The 17,668-nt window shown below is 34.6% G+C and overlaps 2 protein-coding genes across 5 annotated transcripts in view; one reads left to right on the top strand and one right to left on the bottom strand.

Moving 5' to 3' along the window:
- LOC136030164 (uncharacterized) overlaps window positions 1-8,337 on the bottom strand; it is a 45,096-nt gene extending 36,759 nt beyond the window's left edge. For 3 of the 4 annotated variants that reach the window (XR_010618202.1, XM_065708895.1, XM_065708894.1), the window contains exon 1: window positions 8,223-8,322. The gene's annotated coding sequence lies outside the window, so the exon portion shown is untranslated. Of the gene's footprint in view, window positions 1-8,222 lie in introns of all 4 variants that reach the window. The other variant, XM_065708896.1, reaches the window with a different exon arrangement.
- A 114-nt stretch (window positions 8,338-8,451) lies between these two features.
- Window positions 8,452-17,668, top strand: part of LOC136030159 (histone acetyltransferase KAT2B-like) — a 74,897-nt gene continuing 65,680 nt past the window's right edge. The window contains exons 1-3 of the mRNA XM_065708885.1: window positions 8,452-8,599; window positions 13,182-13,317; window positions 16,580-16,848. Of these exons, the coding sequence (XP_065564957.1) occupies window positions 8,516-8,599; window positions 13,182-13,317; window positions 16,580-16,848 (489 nt within the window). The 5' untranslated portion in view covers window positions 8,452-8,515. The remainder of the gene's footprint in view (window positions 8,600-13,181; window positions 13,318-16,579; window positions 16,849-17,668) is intronic.

The following is a 17,668-nucleotide window of genomic DNA, read 5'->3' as shown; positions in this document are numbered from 1 at the left end:
TGTAGCAAAATTGATTACAAAATATAAAAGAATAAGGCAAAACCAACAGAATACAGATTATTCCGTAACCAAAGCTATTTAATGTAACAATATAAAACGATGTTCTTTCGGTCGCTTATAAATAATCAACTAGTCAAAGAAAGGTATATCAAACAGTTCGTGGTAACGAACTGTAGTAAGGAGCGACCCGGCTCAATAGTAACCAAAACTCTAAAAAATGGAATTTTGATACCAATAGCTACATCAAAAGAATCGCATTTTAATGCTGGTTTTAAATATATAAGTTTCATCAAGTTTAGTCTTACCCATCAAAAGTTACGAGCCTGAGAAAATTTGCGTTATTTTAGAAAATAGGGGGAAACGCCCCCTAAAAGTCATAGAATCTTAACGAAAATGACACCATCAGATTCAGCGTATCAGAGAACCCTACTGTAGAAGTTTCGAGCTCCTATCTACAAAAATGTGGAATTTTGCATTTTTTGCCAGAAGGCAGATCACGGATGCGTGTTTATTTGTTTTTTTGTTTTTTTTTTCCCAGGGGTGATCGTATCGACCCAGTTGTCCTAGAATGTTGCAAGAGGGCTCATTCTAACGGAAATGAAAAGTTCTAGTGCCCTTTTTAAGTGACCAAAAAAATTGGAGGGCACCTAGGCCCCCCCCACGCTAATTATTTTCCCAAAGTCAACGGATCAAAATTCTGAGATAGCCATTTTATTCAGCGTAGTCTAAAAACCTTATAACTATGTCTTTGGGGACGACTTACTCCCCCACAGTCCCCGTGGGAGGGGCAACAAGTTACAAACTTTGACCTGTGCTTACATATAGTAATGGTTATTGGGAAGTATACAGGCGTTTTCAGGAGGATTTTTTTGGTTTGGGGGAGGGGTTGAGAAGAGGGGGATATGCTGGGGGAACTTTCCTTCGAGAATTTGTAATGGGAGAAGAAAATTTCCATGAAGGGAGAGCAGGATTTACTAGCATTATTTAAAAAAAAAACAATTAAAAAATAAAAGTGAAAAAGCTTTTTCAGCTGGAAGTAAGGAACAGCAATAAAACTTAAAACAAACAGAAATTATTACCCATATGAGGGGCTCACCTCCTTCTAATACCTCGCTCTTTACGCTAAAGTATTTTCGGTAATTTCAACTACTTATTCTACGGCTTTTGTGATTCAGGGGGTCATTCTTAATGAATTGGGATAAAATTTAAGCTTTAGTGTAAAGAGCGAGGTACTGACGATGGGGCGAATCCCCTCATATATGTAATAAAAACATGAGAATACAAAAGTTCTTTACGTAAGCTAATTTATAAGTTACGTGAATCTTTTACCAATAAAAAGATTCGTAAAAAATTAAAAGTTCTAGTTGCCTTTTTAATTAACCAAAAAATCGGGGGGCAACTAGGCTTCGTCCCCCGCTCTTTTTTTCTCAAAATCATTCGATCAAAGTTATGAGAAAGCCATTGAGCCAAAAAAAAAATATGCAAATTTCGTTTTGATTATTCCTCTGCGGAGAGCCAAAATCAAAACATGCATTGATTCAAAAACGTTCAGAAATTAAATATAAAAAAACAAGTTTTTTCAACTGAAAGTAAGGAGTGACATCAAAACTTAAAACGCACAGAAATTACTTCGTATATGAAAGAGGCTGCTTCCTCATCAACGCCCCGCTCTTTACGCTAAAGTGTTTTACTGTTTTAGAAAGAAGAATTGAGAGAAAGAGTCAAACTTTAGCGTAAAGAGCGGGGCGTTGATGAGGAAGCAGCCTCTTTCATATACGAAGTAATTTCTGTGCGTTTTAAGTTTTGATGTCACTCCTTACTTTCAGTTGAAAAAACTTGTTTTTTTTTTTATTTAATATAGTTTCGGATCCAGTTTGATGGCCTTAGATAGCTAATATGGAACCATTGTTACTCGTAAGCTCCCTTGTCATTTGGTTTTTTACGGATTTCAGAGAAAGCTTGACAACTAATAAAATATGAGAAACTGTTTTTCAACTAAGTATAGTAAAATGGGTGTTTCTAATTAGGTCATTCTTTTGGCGTTTTGCTCACAAAATGTCAAACGAAAACAGGATCCGAAGCACTCGAAGAGGCTGTGGGGAACCTTTCTCTTCTGACAAACTCGATATTAAATAATCGAGATCCAGAATTCACAATCCTGATTGTGAATTTGACAGCTACGCCAAAAAAAGAAAATGATGAATTTCGCCTGATCAGGCTTTTGATTTAATTTTTACTCTTTTAGAGTTTTCAATCTGATAACACAGTTTTACAGACTTTTATTTAAAAGAAATACACGGATAATTTACCTGATAATCGGTTTTACAGACTTTTTTGTCGCAACGAGAATTTGCCTCTTCAACGTATATTTGTTTATTTGTACACTAAAAAAATACTGGAGCATAAATGAAGAAGGAAAAATACAACGAAATAATACAAAGCAATAAAAGACAATGTTTACAAGATAAATATATCATGGAAAACTATGAGTATAAACTGGGGTATAAAAAAAGAAAGGAAGAAAACTAAAGTAAACGAGTGAAGTCACTACAGGCGCGAAGATGCTTACAAGAAGACTTGGGTAATTTGCCAGTATACTCTGCAGGTTTCAACCCAATATTTGGGCAAATGTAAACATGCAATAGGTTTTGATTTCTATACCGTGAGGGTTTCTATATACAATAGAAAACGGGAAAACCAGAAATAATATGATCCACCGATTAGAGGAGATATTATATTACTATTAAATGAAGGATATTTGCATTTTGAATGGTTAACAGAGAGACTAATCCTATTATGTTTCGATACTAGACAAGGAAAGTCTTTTTTTTGTCCTACTAATCAATAGAATATGATTCGCATTAGCAAGATAAGAAATATTTACTGAATCATGAAAGCAAGCAGAAGGGGTAGTAGGAAGGAAAAACAAAGAAAAAAGAAATCACCAATGTGTTTATACCGTGACTAAAAAGGGAAAAAATAGCTTGAGAGTGTGTAAACGGTTTCGAAAACTTTAAAAAGGTCAATAGCGCATACATGTATTTCGAATCCCTTTTTAACAGCCTCAATAAGAAGTTAAGTCAAAATTCAATGGGCCTGCTGGTAACCAATCCTTTATGTAAATCTAATCTGATTTTCAACAAAATATTCTGAATAATTAATTGATGGAAGGAGAGGATGCTCAGAACCTTTGCTTACTTTGCAAGAAACAGTAGCTGGCTTATGAGATGCACACTCAATCAAAGTCTTTCCTTTTTTTCAGGAGTGAACTAACTGCTCCACACAAGAAAATTTCAGGAGCAGCCGACATGCATAAACAGACTTGAAATAGAAGTTGTAAATTTTGAACAAGAGCCGGACAATCTACATTTAAATATTTAGCATTTATATTGTCACAATGTACAGAACCAGAAGAAGTAGCTGAAAAGTAATTTTTATCTTAGACAAAAAGCAGAAGGGTAGGAATATAAAAAGCCCAATGAACATAGTTCCAATTTTGTCTGGTAAACCATCTACAATTTATCGTGCAGCAGAGTTATCTTTTGATAGAGAAATATCAAGCATAATGGAAATTGGTAAGTGGTCAACATTGCTCTCTGTTACATTTGCAGTGAATGGAAACTGATAAATCAAAAAATAAAGAATGTAGTATATATAGTATAGGCTTTCAGAATGATGGATAAAAGAAAAGTGACAATTTTCATGCACTAATTTAAATCGGACAGATACTCGAAAACCATATGAAACCAAAATTGAAATTTGAAATCCTCTGTGGAAACAAATTACTAACCAAGAGATAATGCCAATTCGTTTACTTTTGTTAAAACATTACAGGTCTCAGCAAATTTATTCAGAGACTAAATCAATTTTTGGTCACAAGAAAAGTACAGACCAATGAGAAAATTATGACCAAGAGGTTGTCGTCATTATAGACTAGCACAGGCATCGTGAATCAGAAGGAACAACTCTTTAACATAAAGGTGAGACCTCAGAAAGGTTTAGCAAAAGTAGATCGTGCATCTCTCATAAACGTAGTATGATCAGTGCTCGTTGTCAAAAAGTTGATGTTAGCTAAAGATAAAAGATATTGTTAAAGACAAACTATGTCATAATTGCAAATTTTTTTGTCATTGACATATTCTTTTTTGGTGTGTACCATTTATACTATGCAAAATAGTCGAGAACTTTTGCAACATTATTTTTTCACACATGTCACAATATGATCTTTAAGCACTAAACATAGCAGAGTATATAAAGTTTAAAAACCACCACAGTTTGCACATTTAAATTTCTTTCAACAGAGAGCCTCTTTGCAAAGCCTTTGTGGCAGCGTGCAAGACAACAAATATCAAAGACTCACATAAATCAGAAGCTACTGAATTCTTATTGTTCATAAAAAGTTTATCACCCATCTGCCATATACTTACAGTCAAATCCTGACCACCTAATTGGTCAATAAAGTCTTTCTGACTTATTAGGTTTTTAACAGACTTTGGTAATATGGAGACAATAACAGAAGAGTGGTTATCAAGGGGTTTCGAGGTACTGACTCCAGACTGATGTAATGGTGGAAAATGGTTTCTTTGGTGTCATTATATCATTGACATGAAAGAAATCCACATAGAACTTATTAATCATCTAGTCATATATTTCTTTTCCAACATTTTGCTGAACAAAGTTCATCACCTATAGAAGACCTATGGTGATGAGAGTTCATCACCTATGTAAACCTATAGAAGAAAACCTGTTAAGAAAAGATGTTTCTTTGTGATTTACATAATGATTATAGCTGACACATTCTACATGCAGCCCTGCTCTACTTTAGCCCCAACCCTCCTAATATGGAGATCTATAGCTGAAATTACATATTTTTTATTGATTCTGCCAATCTATCCCTCAACCCTAGTACCTGTTAATTCAAGCAACTGTGGTAAAACAAGAACTGGAAAAACAAGTAAAAGGTGACAGAAAACATTGGAATTATATAATTTGGGGTATATATTTGCAAATTAGGCATGTTAGGGGTAAATTTTTTCTTGTTCATATTTTGACTTACAAATAAAGTGAATATACCACTTGATGCCTTTTTTATGTTCTTTACAGATATAATAATTGCTTATATTGCTAGTTCAAGTTTAAGCACTTTTTGACCTTACTTAACCAAACAAATTTTGGCAGTGAAAAACATACATTATTTCGTCAAAAATGACCAAAAACACATACTTTAATTGCAAATTTGGCATCAAAGAAGAAAAAAACAGCATAGTATTGTATAATTTATCCAACTTAATTGTGGAAAATGAGTGCTCATAGATTACACAACATTTAAAAAATGAATTAATAACAAAACAGTAAGTTTGAGACCAATGTTTTAAGCTTTTTTATACCCAAAAACTATTTGGGTATGTTTTGGTCATTTTCAAGAGCTCAAAAACTTGAAATTGAAGCACTTATTATGTTTGTAAAGAACAAAAGGCATCAAGGGGTATGTTCACTTTATTTGTAAATCGAAAATATGAACAACAAAAAATCTACTGATTATTAGTATAGCTGCATGATTTTCCCCTGGGTATGTAGGCTAAGTTGCAGTTCCATTTGCAAGTTTTGACCTACTTTGTAACCCTGGTCTCAAAATTGCATATATGTTTATAGTAGGTAGGAAACATAGAACTCTTCTCTGTTTAAAAGAAAATGGATGGACATAAGTAGGTTTTAATACACTCAAGTCCTAGGGCCATGTAAATTAAAACAAAACAATGAAGATTAACTTTGAAATGCTTGACATTACATCAATATACCAAAGAAAAACCATTCACAAAATTTTACTTTTGTGCTCAATTGCCAACCTGAGCAATTGCCCTAAATCTTTAAACCTTGCAAAACATTCACCAGCCACCGCTTATGATCTACACTCTTGTCTGTACTTCAACAATTCATTGAAAAGGAAGGACCACCTTACTGGCATTTCTCCCCTTTGTACTTATATTTAATGGGTTTAAAAGAAAGCTTCTATGGCTAAGTCAGAAGCCCAGCAAAGGACCAGGTGGTCCTTAGCCAGGAAGTACAATAGGAAGCTAGGGGTTAATCATCCAATAATTTCCCATGCCCTTCCTGCTTACTGACCCCAGATTTCTCAAGGTAGCCTGATTAGCTTGGGCCAATTCTGGCTGAACTTACAGAGTCACATCACTGACCTTTATCCCAAACCAAATAAACTGCTAATGCCAAGAATTAAACCTTTGCCCTTTGGATAAAGGATTCTCAACCTAGAGTACCACCAACTTAGGAAGGAACACAAATGTCACCAGAGAACAAAAATTATTTGGAAAAAGAAAATATTGGAAAAAAAAAACAACTCAAGTCATAGTTGCTCCCATTTTTCACTGCTGTCCCACAAACAATATGTATCTTATTTAGACAAATAAATTTTAAGAAAGGTATCAACAAAACTCCATCAGGGATTATATTTACTTAAGATACAATCAGCAATATGAATGCTTAGTTTTGTGATATTCTAGTCTTGAAATAATAAAAAAGAGAAATTATATGTTCTATTTGTTTTCCACCATCCCATTTGAGAAAAATCATTTGTGACAACAATATACCCATGGTTGGCTCAGAATCTCTCTAAAATGCTTTAAACAGCTGGAATTTTAAAAACAATTATACTGATCAGCAAGAAGAATATTAACATAACTCTCTAAACTTGGAACTTTTTAAGACAATTTTAGGAAAGCAAATGCAAAACTTTAATGGTGTCCTATGTCATCTAAAAAAAAACAAAAAACATTGAAATGTGTCAGATCTATTTTGATATAATATGCCTCAAAGACTTTTAGTTGAATCTATGAAATGAAGGGCCAGGTATTCCTTTACATTTTATATAACATGTAAAAAGAAATCAGTTCAAATTTTTCACAAAAGAAGAATCTTGATGTAAAAAAAAAAATGTATTTTTAACAGAGAGCAACTGACATCAATGAAATCAAATAAAACAAAAATTCATGGAGAATAAATAATATAAGCCATATATTTAACCTATAATGAGGTGGCATAAAAGATTATTTCTAAAATTAGAAGAAAAAAAACAGTGTTATGGCTTAAAGTTCTGCTCAATCAACAGGAATTGTCTTTTCAGAATTAAGGCCAGAGAAAAAGAAACTGATAACCAAAAAATAGGGCACCCAAATATTTCAGGACCCTCTAGAGAGAAAAGAAGTAGAAGTAGGTACTTCAAAATACCTTCCTGGGACATACTTTAGCCTATAGACACATCCCTGAAAGTTTTATTTTCCTAGCCTAAACTCATTAAGAGATAGCCAAAAGTAGTTAAAGTAAAATTCTACCCCTAATTTACCTTAAAAATCCAGTTTAAATAGCAATCTCAACAAATATAGGTAAAATTCTAGTTAGTTGACTTCTTGCTATCTTGGAAAGGGTTTAGGTTAGGAAAATGAAACTTTCAGGGATGGGTCTGCAGGCTAAAGTGTGTCCCAGGAAGGTATTTTAAAGTGCCCATCTCCACTCCTTCTCCCTCTAGAGGGCCCTGAAATTTGCCTACATGACAGGTCTATACCTATAGAAATTTTGACAAAACAACATTTTACTTTAATTTTCAGTTAGTAGTTGCCTTTTCTCTGCCTTTTCTCTGCCTTTAGTTCTGAAAACACAATTCCTGTTATTTGAGTAGCCTAGAATTTTGAGCCATATCAATCTTTTTTTTTTAATTGAGGAAATATATTTGCATATCTTTAAAACCTTATAAAATGGAATTGAGCAAAGTTATGAAGCTGAAAACAATTTTGTTGTACTTCAATTAAGCAGTAGGCTAGATCTATTTGGCAAGGTTTCACTTTTATAACACACATATTTTTAAAGGTCATCAAAGGTCATGGCCCTCTAGAGGGAGAAGGAGTGGAGGTAGTTTCTTCAATATACCTTCCCGGGACATACTTTAGTCTGTAGATTCATCCCTGAAAGTTTCATTTTCCTAACCTAAACCCTTTCTGAGATAGCAAGAAGTCAATTAACAAGAATTTTACCGATATAGGCTAGTAATATTTGACTAGCTCACCAATGTGATAGCTGCCTTCCTAAGAACCAGCCTTTTTATTAACCAAAAAACTTTTCTTCTGACTTATTATGAATCTTAGCCTATGCAAGACGGGACTAGAACACCAAAAACCCTTTAGTTCCTAAGGAATATGCATAAGATTACTTACAGGTCACTGAAAGCTAAGATTATTTCCACTATTTACAGTTTCCTTGTCTTTTCTCTAGCCTTAACGATTTCACATGTTTGTCCATTTAAAAAAATATGTAACATTGACGTAACTTGTGCTCAATAATCTTTTTTTCTCGGGGTTAGAAAGTGCAAGACCACGGACAATCCTGAACGTTCGAGGGGGTAATCGAGTAACCTCTGACGTCCTGTGCGTCATAAAACGCTTGAATTAGTCCGATAAGTAATCGGACAGGTAAAAGAACACGGGGTAGGGTTTTAAAACTATGAAACATGGGAAATTCTGCAATTAAAAGTCACATAGCAAACGCAGAAAAAACGGGGACATTTTCCCTACAAAATTCAGGATTAAAAGAGGTAAATAATATTTATCGTATATTAGGGTGTTATTACAGATGGTGGGCTTTTGCTGATATGCAAAACAACTGAATTAGGTTAAGATTATGGTGATGATGATTGTATGTAATTATGTCCTTAGAGTGTCTTTTGGACTAGTTTACAGTTACATACTTGCTTCTTAGAAGAAAAAGACAGAGGTGAGACTGTCAGGTTTGAAAAAAAACAAAAGTTTCACTGGAATCATTCCCAGTTCTCTGTTGGAATCATTCCAAGTTCTCTGCTTTACTTTACCCCTGCCACCCCTAGCATGCAAATTTATAGTTCAAATTATATATTCTTCATACATTTTTCACATCTTGATTTTGTCAACATTATTTATTTGTTGTTAAATCTGTTCAAAGAAAAGAGTAATGTAGGCTATGACAAAATGCACAGACAATAACCTTGCAAAGTAGACCTTCTGCTTGAATGAAGTACAATAAAAGTTAATTAACTTAAAGCTAATTAAGTAGTGATAATTGTTATTTTCATTACTCCTGATAATAAAGTATTTTTGGAAAATTAATTTGAAGGAACTTTTATAAAGAAACTAAAACCCCTCTAGCCCAAACAAAGTTTGCTTTGGTCATTTGCTTGTGTTGTTTTGTTTATTTATATTAATAAACCCATCTTTCTCTCTCTCTCTCAAAAAAGCTATCAAAGTGAATCAAGAAGCACAACATTGTTGAGTCCTGTAAATAAAGAGCTTACAACCCCTGCATTTAACAACAAAGAGAATTAAACTTTTGTATAGGTAACAACAATGCATTCTCTATTTATTTTGTGCTCTGTTCTGTTTTTCTTTGTTGCTAACTGGGCACTGAAAACCATAGCGAGTTGTTTCAGGCCTTGTTTAAAAGCTATTTTTTTTATATCTAATTAGGTTTTAACTTTGCATTGCAATCTAAAAACTATAGACAAGGTAATACTTGCTTTTTGGGACCTTTCTAAGGGCTCAAAGTGGAATATGCCTCAGAATTGATTATTGAATTAGTAAAGAGCAGAAAAAAGGCATCAAATTCCATATCCTCCATTGTATAAATTGCTTTTCCCTATGCCTGATCTGTCAGTAAGTGAAGTAATGGTTTTCAATAGCCTTGAGAAGCTTGATGTAAATAAGTCAAAGGGACCAGATGGTGTTCATCCATGTCTTCTTAACGAGTGTCAAAAAGCTCTCAGTTACCCCCTGTGCATACTGCTCTGGTTATCTCTTCAAAATGGGGAACTACTGCATGATTGGAAAACATCTTATATAACCCCAATCCATAAAAAGGGATGAAGAGACTCAGCAGAAAATTAGTGTCCTATAAGCATCACCTCTGCAGTTGTTAAGGTGCTTGAGAGATTTGTTAAAAAAGATCTAATTGAACATCTTGAGGTCAATAATATCCTTTCCACATCACAACATGGATTCAGATCTGGTAGATCTTTGGACACTAGCCTCATCCAAACATATGAATTAGTGACTACACTGCTTGACAAGGGTTTTCCTGTTGACATGATTCTTCTTGATCTGTCCAAAGCATTCAACAAAGTTTGTCATGAATTCCTCATAATCAAACTGAGGGCTGCAGGTGTCAATGAAGGTGTTGTACCGTGGTTTATGGGCTTCCTTTCTGAAAGATCACAGAGTGTCAGAGTTTTTGATTCACAAGGAACTCCTCATTTCTCTTCTCCCACAACTGTATTAAGTGGCATGCCCCAGGGCACTAATCTTGGATCAGCACTTTTCAACTTCTATGTTAACAAACTACCCACCCTTCTTTCAAATCTTATTACCCTTTATGCTGATGACTCAAAACTAGTTGGAAAAGCGGCTACTCCCTCTGACCAGCAATCAATTCAAACAGATCTTGACAGTCTAGGAAGATGGACTAACATGTGGCTTCTGACTTTCAATGTAATGCCATGTAATCCATTTTGGCAAATACAACAAGCATCATAAGTATTTCCTTCAAGACAACTTCCTTTCTACTGTTTCTGATGAAAGAGATCCTGGGGTTATTGTAGATCACCAATTAAAGTTTAGTAGCCATGCTAAGTCTGTTTCATCTTCTGCAAATAAAGCCCTTGGTATCTTAAAAAGAACCATCTCCAGCCGACACCCTAGAGTTTTTATGAAGTCATATAAGGTGCTTGTACGTCCACACCTGGAGGTTGGAATGTCATTGGCAGCCCCTTTCTTCAAAAAATATAAGAAGTTGCTTGAGGATGTCCAGCATTGTGCCACTAAGATGGTTAGCAACATGAATGAATTTCCACATGAAGAAAGACTACATCGTTTGAAGCTACCAACGCTGACATACCAATGGAAAAGGGGTGACATTATTTTAACCAAAAAAACCTCTTCAAAAACACCCTTCCTGGTCTCTTTGCACAGCCCTTGTATTCTGGTACTAGAGGACATTCATTGAAGCTCTCTATGCAGCGTTCCACAAGTAGACATAGAAGCCACTTCTTCAGCCAAAGAATCATCAATATGTGGAAGCAGCTCTCTGCAGAAACAGTTTCTGCTACTTCAACTGACATGTTCAAGTCCCACCTTGATAGGGAATGGCTCTGCCAGGAGCTGCAGAGTCCTCCACAAGAGTCTAATCTAACAGCCACAATCTACACCAAACAATTTTTTTTTCATGGAGCATCACAAGGATGGATAATCCTTATATCGCTCCAAGCTTCAATTTAAGGTAAATAATGTATTTACCTTTGTTCTTGCCTTAGCTACATTGCATTAATATGTATTAACTTACCAAGATTCCTTCACACAGATATATTTTCACTTTCATTTTGCTTTATGACTATTCAGAAATTGTTCTTTTCTATAACTTTTTCAGTTTGCTGTTGTATTGATACTGCACACCTTGTTCCCCCAAATTTAGGATAAAGCTTAATAGCCTGGCAGGAATAAAAGATTTTCAGTTTGTTAAGTTTATCAGATTTAATTTTAATTAATGCATGCCTGTAGGATATATAACTATGAAATATCATCTTAACACTAGATTTGAAATTGAATATTGTTTTTTTTTATCTTGATTCTCTAAGCCAAAAAGCCCAATTTCTCACTTAAATGGCAAAACATGGAGCTTACAGTGGTACTAGTTAGTAAATTTGAAAGAAAATAAAAATGTATGTTGAGTAGTTTGTTTATCCTCTACATAGAAAATAAATTTAAGAAAAACTGATAGTTTACATGAAAAATTTATAAAAAAAGAAGTATTAAAGTATGTAGAATACTGATAAGGCACTAACCCTGTTGTCTAAAGGTCCAACATTATCTTATTAATACAATTATTAGGTCCAAAATCTTATTTTTGTTCAAGTGCATTTTCTGCACCTTAGTGCGAAATAATGCACTATGGTACCATTTATTTTGTACCATTATAGATGAGAGCAAAAAAAAATGGAAATCAACAGAGTAAATAGAGGTTTTGTATATAACTGTGGAATAAATCTGGTCCCATTAGGAGAGACAAGGATGCAATTAACATGGTAGTGACTATTAGGTTTTGTAACAAGATTGAATAGTAGCCTACCAATCTTTTGTTATTGTAGTGTTAAGCTTACAATAGTTAAACACTTATTTACAGAAGAGCACAAGTTTCCGTTTTTACTCTTAAAAGGACAAAAGATCTTATTTTGACTAGAAATCATACTTGAATCTGTTAACATATGGTGAGGAACAGAAATAGCCTACCAAATAAAGCCAATTAGAAAAAATAGCAAGAACCTAGACTGAGGAATTGACTCTAATATTTCTATCTCATTTCTGTCCTATGTCGCAAACTTCTGTCTTATATCAGATTATTCAGAATAATACTATGTTTACCTTCTGTTCTTTGACACTGTGGTCAGAGGTGTAGATAAGGGGGTGCCCACCCCCCAAGTTCCAAGACATCATCAAGCAGTTTCAATGCCTTGGAACTTTAGGTATCTTTGGCATCTTAATTTAGCTTATGTGTCCACATTTGTTGGCACTCTGGAAAATTTTCTATGCATTTTATTCATATTCCCCCTCCAAACTTAAAACTCTAGAGTTGCCCCTGGCTGTGATAGCACACTGGATTGAGGCTCTGCTTGGTTTTACAGGGCTAAGGGATCAATTCTTGCTGCTGCAAAGATGGGCAATGGGTTTTCTACCTATCTTTATAAAAAAAAGACCCAGGATCTGAGACACCAACTTAATACATTATGTGGTATCAAGGTCTCTGGATGGTTTTTATTATCAATTCTTTGTTGTTTTTGAAAACTAGAGTCAAAGAAATGTAGATTCAAACCAAGATCAAACAAAATGTGTTTTACAAAATTTAAGATATGTATAAATTTGTCTTCTATATAATTTTCTAAACCTTAGAAACAGGGAAGGAGTAGAGATAGAAAGATCTTTCCAGCGCAAAATTTATGCTTAAAACTTATTCTTGAGAGTTTGATTCTCCTAACTTAACTAGCCTCCAACATAGCAAAAAGCACCTAGTCTAGAATTTAACTTAAGATCTATTTTTGTGTTTTTCATCTGTTTTTGTTTTTTCTATTCTTATTTTCTATTAATAAATTTTAATTTAAGGTACCTGAAGAACTGCAATCTTTGGCCAAAAGCTTGAGGAATTTGGATCTTTCAAATAACAAACTTGCACTGCTCCCTGACTACTTAAGCCATTTCAGTTCTTTAAAGCTGTTAAAGCTTGAACAAAACAGGCTAAGTAAAATATTTCTGTTTAACTAGGTTTAGTCTCGAGTTGTACTGTTTCCTAAAGCTTTGTGGAATGTGTTCAAAATGTAAGAATTTTCTGTAATAAGACATAAAGATAATTTTCTTCTTCTTTTTTTGGAGCTTCAAAGCCTTAAATACTCTAGATTTTTACTAATTTACTTTTAAGCTAACTCTGTAGACAACCATGGAAGCTACCAAGTATTTTGATCCTAGTCCTCAAAATGGGCCAACACCTTAGATATTCTTTGATATTTTTTGTTGAAAATATTATGTCCAAATTTTAGGGTTTTTTGTCTTTCTTGATATTTTGTTGATTGAGACATTCAAAAGTGGTATGCAAAAACTCCCTTTGTAATGTACTTCTATGCAGTCACGCATAAATATCAAAATCTTGGGGGGGGAGGAGCAAAGTTGGAGCCCGTTTGCCCAAATCAAATGAAATGAAAGGGAAAAATGAGCCATGTAGTACCATAAAGGTTAAGTTTTACTAAAGAAAACTGACCTGTTTCCATGGATACTTGAATTATTCAGGCTTATCTTAGTTTTGGCAAGATTTTTGAAGACATTAAAATTCAGGTGGAGGGCAAACTGGGGGGGGGGGCAAGGTTTGGAAGGGGCAGTTGTCCCTCTGCTCTATAGCAAATTAAACACCTGCTTCTATGTTCAAATATTGTCATTTTTGCTGATTTAAGTCCTGTAATCAGAGTGACAAGGTCCATTTAATTGGAATAACTATAAAATACCTGATTTGCTCATGGCGTGGATAATTATCTATCAAGATTGGCTCTTGATTTCTGCCTCAAATTGTTAGAACCTATTCTTTTGAACATCATATCTAGTGCTGCCTAAGTAAAGAGCGATTGGAGAAAATGTCCTTTTTTCCACCCAGGCACTTTGTATAGAAGGAGTTGTCATAGAAACTTTGGAAGGAGCTAATTCGATTGGAAATTGAAAGCTCTAGTGCCCTTTTAAGAGTCAAATGTCATTGAAGGGCAATCAACCCTCTCCCACGCCCACTAATTTTCCGAACACTCTCGGTCAAAGTTCTGAAATAGGCATTTTTTTTCAGCATAGTTGAAAGATCCAATAACTATGTCTCTGGGGATGTTAACCCTCCACTGCCCTCAGGGCAGGGGCTGTAAGCTGCGTAATTTTCCCATCATTCACATATAGTATTTGTTATTGGGATAGAGGGCATGTTTGACGTTTAGTTTTCAAAAAGACCAAGGACATTCAAGTGAAGCATTCAGAGAATTTTAAGCACTGTTGAACTAAATCAAAACACATTGTGTTAATGTCAAAAGGGCATAACTCAGGAATGCCTAAGGGTATTAAATTGGAACTTTGAGGGAATGATGAGGGTGTGATCAAGTGCCCATATATTTTCACACTACTACTGCAGGTTGTGCAGATTGTCCCTGTACAAAAATGTGCAGGGCATGCAGATTGTCAAAAGACTACATCAGCAGCATCTTAGAAACAGCTTACCATATCAGACTGGAGCTTCAAGGGAATCGTGAGAGGATATTCAACTGACAAAAAGGCAAAATGTGGCAACTATTATTGATACTATTACCACTGCTACTACTGTTGAAATTAGTACAAATACAACCAAGCTGAAGTTTACCATATCTAGCTGAAACTTCCAGGGCATCAGGAAGGGGAGGTTCAACTTACCAAAAGGCAAGATGTGCATGCTACTACTGCTACTGCTAGTACTAATACTATTTCTACTAACACCACACAGCTGCTACTGCTGCTGCTCCTCCTCCAAATACTACTAAAATGATATTATTACTGCTAAGGCTAGGGGAATGAAGGTGAATATTTAAAAGTTGAGGGGAAGTGAAATAAATTAAAACACACCATGTCTATGCAGGATGTCCAAAGGTTGTATTTCAGGACTAACTTAGAGTTCTGGGAATACTTAGGGGGAGATCAATTGACTAAAAGGCATTATGTGCATGTTCCTACTACTCCAACTACTGTTTCTACTACTACTACTACTACTAATAACTCATTGCAGCACCAAGCCGCCTGAGGCCAACAGAGCTACGCACGCTCCAACTCCAACCTAATCTATTTAAAGCCTCCCTCTTTACACCCTCACAGGAAGTTCCCATTTCCTTTAAATCTTTATTTATGACATCCTCCCAACCCAGACAAGGACGACCTGCTTTCCGTGTAGCCCCAGACGGTTGGCCAAAAAGGACAATCTTCGGTAATCTGTCATCCTTCATCTGTAGAACGTGGCCTAGCCATCTCAACCTTTCTTTCATTATAGCCCCAGAAAGCGGGATTGAACCACACTTTTCGTACAACTTACTGTTTGAAATACGGTCAGTCAGCCGGGTACCCAGAACAATCCACTGTTCTACTGTTTCTGGTGCAACTAATACTTAGGCTAAGAGTTTTTAGGGGAAAATTTTAGGAAATGTTCAAGGGAAGTTCGAACTAAATTGAAACACAATATGGGCGTACAGGCTATCAAAAAATATTTATAAATGAAATATCGTAGAAAAAGCTTATAGTATCAAGTTGAAAGGAAAGTGCAAAATATGTTCTGATTTTTAGGAGACATGTGGGTGTCAGCCCTAATTTTCTTAGTTTCTGCTCGTTTATATTTAGACTGTGCTATTTATTGTAATGTCTGCTCGGTTTGGGTTTTATTTATTTATTGATAAGGATTTGCAGTAGTTTTACTGCTTGGAAAATTATTTGACTTCATTTCTGCTCATTTTCGGTTTGATGCACCTCTCTACTTTTATATGAAAAACTTCTTTTGTTAAATTTTTTTTTAATTAAAAGCATTAGAGAAGGATTCTATATTAGGATTCTTAAGAGCAATAGATAATACAAGTTGAAGGCTGTATTTTGTGGAACAATCCATTTGAAATTTCTTCATATGAAATATTCAGAAATTATAACGGCTGACGGCTGAACTCTTATTCACAGCTCTTATTTACGGCCTGAACTAATATGATTATAATCTTTTTATATTACTTTAACTTCAAAACGTCCATCAAAAGCAATATAAAGGCTAACACTTATAAAAAACTAGCATAGTTTATCAAAGTAATTTTATATAAAAAAACAAGAGAAAATATTATAATTATGAATAAAATATTTACCTGTGAAACTCTCTGTAAATAAATGTAAGTTCAATTGTCTTTGCGTGTGCACTGTAAACATCCTAGTATGATATGACCTTTCCAAAAATAAGGTCTGAAGGTTCTGCTACTACTTTCTAGGTACCTTGCCGGTGGGGATAGGAGACATTTCAAAGCTAGAGACAATCTCACTGCAAGATAATTCACTGACTTCACTTCCAGCTAGTTTCGTAAATTTGAAAAATTTGAAGTCCTTAAACCTTTCTGGTAATCGGTTTTCATCATTACCAGTTCAGCTTTTCAAGCTTGGCAAACTTGATGTTCTTGATATATCGCGGAACAAAATTTCAGAAATTCCGGACGGTATTGAAGAATTACAAGTTTCTGAAATGTGCTTGATGCAGAACCAGGTAAGGATTTATATGTTAATTCTCTAAGCATAGTCAACATGGAGCCAAAATCACAAACAATATAAAGAATCCAAATATTTTAATATCTTTAAAAGCAAAGAAATAAAATAATGGTGACTAGTTAAATAAAAAAACTCTAATTAGCCCTTTACTCCTTGCTTCTTCAATAAAGCATTATTAGTAGTGTTACGTCCCTTGATTTGTGTCATGACAATAGAGGGAAATCACAGAGCGTGTATGAGTGAATTCTAAGCATAAATTTACAATATGACCTTTGGAGGCCTAAAACACTCCTTAATTCCCGATTTAAACCAAAACACTGAATTTGATTTTTGAAAATTTGACTAAATAAAACTTTTTTTTATATGATTTGAATTTGTTTGCATTAGAATGGCTGACTCTAGCTTCTTTCAAACCGGTCTTGTGAAAAAAACATCTACGTTTATTTTTTGAAGAGATAAGGTATGAAAATGTGCTGTCAAACTCTTAATCGCAATGCACAATAAGTAAAGAGCAACCTTCGTCAGGAGTAACCAACCGTGCATAGGAAAACACGGAATTTTGGAAACTATATGTCCTCCTGTCTACTTTTAAATTGGATTCTAAATGTGTAAACTTCCTTTAGTTTAAAATCACCTACCAAAAGCTACGAGCACATTGGAACTTCATGGGGAGGAGATAAAAAGTGAAGCTTTGAACAAATTTGAATAGAGAAGGAGCCTGCACAACTGTGTTGGTCTCAGTTGCCTTTACTCTGCAGTGAGTTGTTGGTTCCTTTTATTACCAATATACATCCATTTATAAGTAAAAAATATCCCAA

This window comes from Artemia franciscana, chromosome 8 (assembly GCF_032884065.1).
Source record: "Artemia franciscana chromosome 8, ASM3288406v1, whole genome shotgun sequence".
In the NCBI taxonomy this organism is placed as follows: Eukaryota; Metazoa; Arthropoda; class Branchiopoda; order Anostraca; family Artemiidae; genus Artemia; species Artemia franciscana.
The sequence above is the reverse complement of the archived record's forward strand: the minus strand, read 5'-3'. Positions and strand labels throughout refer to the sequence as shown.